This window comes from Medicago truncatula, chromosome 4, assembly GCF_003473485.1.
Source record: "Medicago truncatula cultivar Jemalong A17 chromosome 4, MtrunA17r5.0-ANR, whole genome shotgun sequence".
Taxonomy (NCBI): domain Eukaryota; kingdom Viridiplantae; phylum Streptophyta; class Magnoliopsida; order Fabales; family Fabaceae; genus Medicago; species Medicago truncatula.
Window position 1 is genome coordinate 36759206 of NC_053045.1, and position 8413 is coordinate 36767618.

Genomic DNA, 8413 nt, shown 5'->3' on the forward strand with positions numbered 1-8413 from the left:
TAGGCTATAAATAGGCTTCCATCTTCAACAAATACCTTCATTCTTCACATCACCTCTTTTCTTACATTTTCTTCAAATGTTTTTTAGTTTTTTAGGGGTGTCGATGGTGTCATGGTCATTGTTGACCGTTCAGAGGAACCCTGCAATAGCATAGCAGCTTGTGTGTGGTTCATATAACGGTCAACAGAGACCCTTGACATCAAAGAAAGACACAGAAAATTACATAACATCTGGTCCGGATTTCTGTTTCCAGAAATCACTAACAATCTGGTCCGGATTGCGTAATCCGGACCAGGGGTATTTTAGTAAATTTTGCAGGGTGCACGAGGAGGCAGCATGGTGAGAAAAGTAATAGTAACAAGAAAATGGGTATAAAATGAATAAGTAGTTTTAAATTGTCTTATCATTGGACTAATAAAACGTGAGGCCCAATTAATTAAGCCTATGTTTGGCTCAGCCGTACCTTTTTCACATCTGCCCAAAACCACGGCACAAATTCACGTTTCTAGTGAAGCTAAAAATAGCAGCTTCTCCAAATCACATCAAAAGGCATCTAAACATGAGGCAGTGGCAGCAAAAAGCTATACCAACCACATACTAATAAGTAGTTAGTCCATACAAAGTTTAAGAAATATATAAGTGAATGAGTAATCGAGAGGCGTAACACTAAATTTAAGTTGTTGAGTGAAGTGCATAAAATTTTAAATTAGTGTGTAAAATTACCTTTTTATACATGTAGAACTCTCCTATCGAGCCTAAGGCAAGTTGTCATATCTAAACCAAACGATAAAACAAAACAATCTCTCTCAGTGGCGGATCTTGAGTTTTTCTCTTGGGGGTACCAAAATTTATGGAATATTTAGCTGTTTCAAAATATTATTGAGATCATTAACTGGTCTGGGGTTAGTTTTTGCTAGAATCCAGTGTAGGGGTGTGTGTTCGATTCCCCCTCAAAAACGTTTTTTTAATAAAATTAAAAATTTATAATAGAATAGAAATATAAAAATGAGAGGAATTAGGACTCGAACACGGACATTCAGAAGAAAATTGTACTTCCTAACCATTGACACAAAGGGAAACTTGTGTAATTGGTTATGCCAGATATCATATATATATATATTGGGGGATGTCATGGCTCCCATGGATCTATGAGAAGATATGTAATAACTCTGTAAGTGTGATAGTTGTTTTCGTCTAACCGGAAAAGCTTGTAATATAAATTTATTACATTGAGATAATGCTAAAGAATAAGAAAATATAATATAGATAAAGAAAAATAAAATTGTATGGACAGGTAATGGGTAGTAGCCAATACCTTTTTGTCTATAGTGTAGTATTTATCATCAATTCAATGGCATTGAATTTACATACAAAATATACTATGTTACAAATATATATTTGTAGGTGTAGAACCATATTTGTATGACAATTATTGTTACGTAAAAATCTCTAATGTTTTATTTTTCAATCAATAATGTTATAAACGTACTGGCAAAAAGGCTTAGGCTTTAGATCAAAGTGTGCAGAATACAACTTTTTGGTTGCAATAATTAACGATACAAATGGATTTATTAACCACAGAAAGTGAGAAAAACTATCACAAATAACACATTTATATACACATGAAAGTAACTTTTAAAAAATACTTCCAGTGATCTTCACACAAGAACAACAAATGATTACACTCAGATTCATCAAACTTCTTCAAACATCATGCTATTTTTGTTTTCTCCATTATCCCTTGATGCTCTTCTGTTCAGTGTTCACATGCTCTATCCCTTGAAGGCTTTATTTGCAAACTGATGGTAACTTGATTGTGAATTAAAGAAACGAAAAGACAAAGAACAATGAATATTTTGTAAACCAAAAGAGCCACCTAATTATGAGGACTTAGTGGAGGCCATGATCCAAACTTGGGGTGATGGAAGAGGCTTTTTGGATTAATTGGTGGCCACTTTCCAAACTTTGGGTGATGGAAGAAGCTCTTATGAGGGATTGGTGGCCATTTTCCAAAATACTTGGGGTGGTGGAAGAAGCTCTTTGGAGGCAATGGAGGCCATTTTCCATACTTAGGGTGATGGAAAAAGCTCTTTGGAGGCAATTTTCCGAACTTGGGGTGATGGAAAAAGCTCTTTGGAGGCAATGGAGGGAGCGTTGGAAGAGGTGGACATGGTGGTTTCTTGAATGGAGGAAGAATAACTGGTGGTTTGTATATTGGAACAACGGGTGGCTTTGGAATTACTACTGGAGGCTTATATATTGGAACAGGTGGTAGAACTGGGTGCTCAATCTTTGGTGGACATGGTTTCTTGATCGGGACTGGTGGTGGAAGTGCCTTTGGAACCGGTGGAGGTTTGTATACTGGAACAGGTGGTAAAACTGGATGTTCAACCTTTGGTGGTGGACATGGTTTCTTGACCGGAACCGGTGGTGGTTGTGGCTTTGGAACTGGAGGAGGTTTGTATACTGGAGCAGGTGGTAGAACTGGATGTTCAACCTTTGGTGGTGGACATGGTTTCTTGACTGGAACAGGAGGAGGAAGAGGTTTATGATATACAGGCGTAGGTGGAGGGAGAGGTTTATGATAAACAGGCACAGGTGGAGGAAGAGGTTTCTCATACACAGGTGTAGGTGGAGGGAGAGGTTTATGGTAAACAGGCACAGGCGGAGGAAGAGGTTTCTCGTAGACAGGTGTAGGTGGAGGAAGAGGTTTCTCATAAACAGGTGTAGGAGGAGGGATAGGTTTTTCATAGATAGGCACAGGTGGAGGACAAGGTTTCTTGTAGATAGGAATATGAGGAAAGGGAGGTTTGTAAATAGGAATATGAGAAAATGGAGGTTTCTTGTAGATAGGAACAGGAGGAAAAAGAGGGTGTTTATGGAAAATCTTTGGTGGAAATGTTGGAAAAACTTTAGGGGGAAATTGAGGTAAATCAGGATGAGGAAGCTTAGGAAAAAGAGGATGTTTGAAGAGAGGCCAAAAGAATTTGGAGGTACATGTTGCTGATGAAAATTTGAGTTTACCAGCAGCAGCAGTACTTAGGGTGTGTTTGTCATCAGATTTTGACTTGATGACAATTTTGGTGTTTTGCAGGCCATCATGAGCAGGACAAGGTGCAGCTGTTGCACTATGCAGCTGAGCATAACATTCTTCTTTCAATTCACCTTCATTTACAATTTCTTGAGGAAGAGATACTTTGAAATTTCCATTTTTATCAAGCTCACCTGCCCCTCTTGTTTTAAAATGTCCATTTGCTTCTTTGCAGTCAATTGTTACATGTAACCCTGCAAAACAATTATGCACAAGAATGTAACTGAAATCAATCTTTTCTCTTAAAAAATTGTAATCTCTTTGTAACAAAACAAAAGGAAAAAATTACATGCATCTTGTCAACATTTGGATCAGATACATGTATTATATTTTATTAGAGAGGAGTAACTCATATATAATGGTTAAAAAAAGGAACTATGAGTATCAAATTCATGGATCTAGTTATTATAGTATAGGATTTTCTTGCATTGACCACACTTTTCAAACAAGTTACTACTGTCTTTATGTCTTTATGTCTTCACCTAATATTTAGAGATACTTGATAAAAGTAGGCCCTATGCATTATCATCTGTCCACACTTCAAATGACTTATGGAAGAATTTCTTTGGTTAAAAATAAGAGGAATGTGCTCATTGTACATCTTACCAAAACATTTTTTTGATAAAACTACGTACTGTATGCATGTATACTATGTAAGAGCAGACAGACAAAGTACCTGAGAAAGCCTGGCTAGTCTTAATATTGTTCTGAATGCAATCTGCGCATTCTCCAAGCCCAACTACCTCAACTGTACTATGGTCTCCACCATAGCAAAAACCTAGTACCAAAAAGACAACAAACAGCCAAGAGCACAAAAGTGCTCTTTGGCGCAGAGTGAAAATCTGCATTACACTTCCTAAACCAGATCACTTGGAACTCAAAAGAGAAGCTATTAAGCTTCTTTGGTTTTGTGCATGTAATAATGTGAGTATACTACTAATTTGAGAGGCCTAATATATAAACAATGTTGGATATTATCTCCAAACCAAACCGACAATGAAATTTAAGAACCTCACATGGTTCAAAGGTGGACATAAAATGACATTAGCATTCATACACCAGCTATACTATTAACAAAATCACACTGTCTTTCATTGAATGCATTATAGTTGATCTCAACTGCACAACTAACTGTGTATTACTAATCTTTATGTGAAACATATCTGTCTCTACCTACTTATGATACTAATAAATGCTTTTTACATTATAGTAGCAGTATAGTATATCACTGAAATGAAATGTTGCCCTTTTATTTTTGACAAAAAAATAAAAATGATAGCGCAATGTTTCTTTCTACTTTTAAGTTTTTCACACATGAATGGATGGATCATTAAGTTTTACTACTTCACAGCCAACACATTTATCAACTTTTAGCTTTTCATCAGGGTTGACAATGAAACAGTCAACTTGGCTCATTCTTTATGATTATCAACTGTACAAGTACAAGTGCAAATTTAGAAATTTTACAGAATATCATGAAAATAGTAATGATGTTCCTGCCTTGGACACACGAGAAATACAATGCCACCACACATTGTCCTCGTCTTTATGTTACATTTTCAAAGAGTACTACAATATTTATTTCATTTTAGATGGAGTACCAAAATATTTAGTTTATTTTCGAATGTACCACAATTTTTCATCTGTTCACAAACAATAATAAAGAATAGGTTATTGGCTTCAATGGCTTGTGATGGACCAAGTGGATTGCCTATAACACTACAAAGACAGTAAAGGTCTAGAATTATGAGCTTGAAGAATAAGCTTCCTCTGAGGTTAATATGAAGAGAAAAACATTTAATTTTCAGGCACCGTCACGATTCAAGTGCAAAATTTTTTATACTTTTAACCTATGATAAAAACTAATAATGTGTCTGATTTTAAAAATTGTTATAAACTCGTAATAAAAGTTAAATTTTTCTAATAATCTAATAACCATTGTGATTGATTGATTGATAGGGTAAAATTTATTTATATTAACGAGGTGAAACAATCTTTCATCATACTATACTTATCTTACGGCCGAATTCCAGATTACCATAAACGAGAAAAGGAGATTGTGGATAACACAAAAAAAAAAAAGGTATGTAAAATTTTTTTACATTAACCATGTGTACAAATTAGGTTTTGTTTAACATGTACAAGTAAATTGATCTTCGACAATGTATAAGTTCATTTTCTATCATTGGATCAATAAGTTTCTTATTATTGAATAGAGGGTGTTATTAATCAAATGTTGAAGATGATTTTGTATATGGTGTAAGACTTGTCTTCATTATGCATCATAGACTTACTTATAAATTAAATCATTTATTAAATTATCACTCAAAATTAGTAAAGTTGTTCTTACCGTAATTTAAATTTTCATGTTTCCCTTTTTTTGAGAGAAAGCTAAAATGAGAGAATATACTAATTCGTCAATTTAGTTTCGCCGTTAACAGTTTTGATGTGTGACATAACCTCTGATGTGGAATTCTAAGTTAGCTTCTACTTATACAAAGACGAATTTGATCAAAAAATTCAGAAAATAAATTTTTTCATGGGAACTATTACGATTGCAATAAAAAAAATCTTCAAACCTATAAACTCTTCGATGTGAAAATAGGTCTGTCTTGTTTGTTCATAACCGTTGACACCATGGTTATGAGGTTAACATCATACATGGTATGAGCTTGAATGTGAAGTATTTTGTTTGAAAAAATGTCAATTGCGTCTTTGTATTATCACTACTAATATTTGATTTAGTCCTTGTTTGATATTACAGCAACCAATGTAGCCCTTGGGCTGACTTATAAGTATATAATTCAAAGTAGTCATTGTGTCCAAATGAAGCAAATTCGTGTCTTTGAACTATATAACTTACTATTACATCTATCCTTACAGAAGTTGTTGAAATTGATATATATTTCTAAAATATTCTAGTTAAATTAATGACAATTTTATTAGAGAAAACTAGAATAACTTAAAGTTGCTACATGTTTCTAAATTGTTATATTAATGTCTCGATTAAGTTGTAGCCTAGAAACATCTATAATTATCTTATGTAGAAAAGGAATACAAAGGCCTAAATTATTAGTTCTAGAAACATCTTCAAGCACCTATAAATAGACATATATTGGTGCAATTGTATTCAAGCCTTTTAGATGCAATGTATATAATATTGAAGGCTTCACCACCATATCATATTATCTCCTCCTATAATGAGGTAATTACTAATGTGTGTCCTCTTGTTCAATGCTACTAACCACTCTACCATTAGCTCCTACACTATATTTTTTCAACAGTGGTATCAGAGATGCGTTCGATCATTAACTGGGCGTAACAAAATATGATCTCGTGTCACCAACTATATATTCTACAACATGAATTCTACTATCCTACTAAACTAGAAAATTCAGCCTATGACTCAAAACAAAAGGAGTACATGTAGCCACAAGGCTCTACTCTATTTGAGTTCAAACCTAAAACTAAAAAGAGAACAGATGAATTCAGGTAACCCAATAGTGGTATCACTCACAAGCAACTATGAAGCAGGAATTCTCTCCGTCAGAAATCTTTAACAATGTTGACAAGGAGATTCACATACAACTGGGCAGCAAAAGTGTTCCTTGTTAAATGCCTTTAAAAATACCAACAAGGAACATTACTAGACCAACTAAGGAGGAAGAATGGTACATGTCAAAAGTCTTCAACAAGACCGACAACCGACAAGGAGACCAATAACAAATATTATGGCAAGAGGTGACACAAATTTACTGTTATAGTGGATGTAACACCTGTCAAATTGATCAACTATGAAGAGTATCAATGCAGGAGATGATATCACAAATCTATGTTCGAGCAACTAGGTACTACAATTGGAGTTTTTGAAAATGCATCAAGGAGGAGTGTTGAAATTGATACATATTTCTAGAACATTCCAGTTAAAATAATGACAATTTATATTATTGTCTCGATTAAGTTGTAGCCTAGAAATATCTATAATTATCTAATGTACAAAAGGAAAACAAAGGCCTAGATTATTCTAGTTCTAGAAACATCTTCAAACACCTATAAATAGACATATATGGGTGCAATTGTATTCAAGCCTTTAAGATGCAATGTCAATAATATTTAATATTGAAGGCTTCACCACATGATATTCTCTCCTAATTTCTAATGTGTGTCCTCTTATCCTTACTACTATTCTCTCCACCACTACAGCTCCCTAAGCTATCCTCTCCACCACTACAGCTCCCTAGGCTATATATATATTTTTTTCCAACAGAAGTCTACTATGCAGCTTGTTTTCTTCTATTTATTTCTTGTATGTACTTGTTGCTTTCCATAAAACTCGTTGTTACCAGAGATAGATATTAACATATTGTATACCTTAAATTGTACTGCTACTTTGAAATTTAAGTGAAAAATTTCATTTCAATCTTATTACTCAATCATCATCGTGTGTCATCCTAAGTTGAAGCAAACTCCTAAGTATTTCATTATTATTAAGTGATTGTTTACGTGCAGAAATCAGAAGTAGTGGGTCAATGTCATCTCGCATTTTTTAGTTGTATCAATCTTGTCATAATAACTTCCTTGAATAATAACATGATTCCATAATGAGATTTGATAACATGTTGATTAAGCACACAAATTATAATTATTTGATTAAGACTTAAGCTAGAAGAACACCAATTTTTAGGTGAGCTAACATGTGCATCATCTGAGGCTGCATCTTGAATATGTTGGTGGGTCAACCACAGTCCATGCACTTTATCCCAACACTTGAATTTTGACCAAAGAACCAGTGAAGAATATTACAACATTGTTTTTTAGATATTTAAAAGTTATGGAACTTGCTGGTTATATATTTATGACCCTAGCTGAGTTTATTTTGTATCAATGATGACTCATTTAAGGTCATCCCAAAAGATTGGTTTGATATTAATCTAGATTCTGCAAGGATCGATGTGATAGTAAGTTATATAACTGAAATGACGAATTTGTTTCATTTGGACACAATTATTAAAAAAACAAAACTATCAAAATTATCTCTGAAAAGAAAAATTTGCTTCCCAAAATTTTCTATCAAATCCATCATTGTATGCATGGAAGTTTACTTGTAACTTCACGTCACTTGTTTAATGTCACATGGAAGCTGACTTGGAACTCCACGACACATGTTAACGTCACACATCAACACTCTATAGTTCTAGCTATCTCGATTAAAGAAAAATTGATTGATTGGTCAAAATTTGAGGACGGAGAAGCATATAAATTTAATCAAACAAAAACTCCAAAAAGCATCAATAGACAATTTAAACCCAAAGTTTTAGTTCA

At 33.9% G+C, this 8413-nt stretch overlaps 1 protein-coding gene across 1 annotated transcript; it reads right to left on the reverse strand.

The window, feature by feature from the left end:
- Nucleotides 1–1486: 1486 nt before the first annotated feature.
- Nucleotides 1487–4096, reverse strand: LOC25492843 (proline-rich protein 4). The gene is made up of 2 exons (XM_013601100.3): nucleotides 3768–4096; nucleotides 1487–3285 (listed from the first exon to the last, which is right to left on the reverse strand). The coding sequence occupies exons 1-2, from the start codon at nucleotides 3937–3939 to the stop codon at nucleotides 1877–1879; spliced, it is 1581 nt and encodes a 526-aa protein (XP_013456554.1). The 5' UTR covers nucleotides 3940–4096; the 3' UTR covers nucleotides 1487–1876.
- Between the last annotated feature and the right edge of the window lie 4317 nt (nucleotides 4097–8413).

Coding starts and splice junctions, on each gene's coding strand:
- LOC25492843 (XM_013601100.3), bottom strand. CDS start 3,939: ATGCAGATTTTCACTCTGCGCCAAAGAGCACTTTTGTGCTCTTGGCTG. Junction 3,286..3,767: donor GACTAGCCAGGCTTTCTCAG/GTACTTTGTCTG, acceptor ATTGTTTTGCAG/GGTTACATGTAACAATTGAC.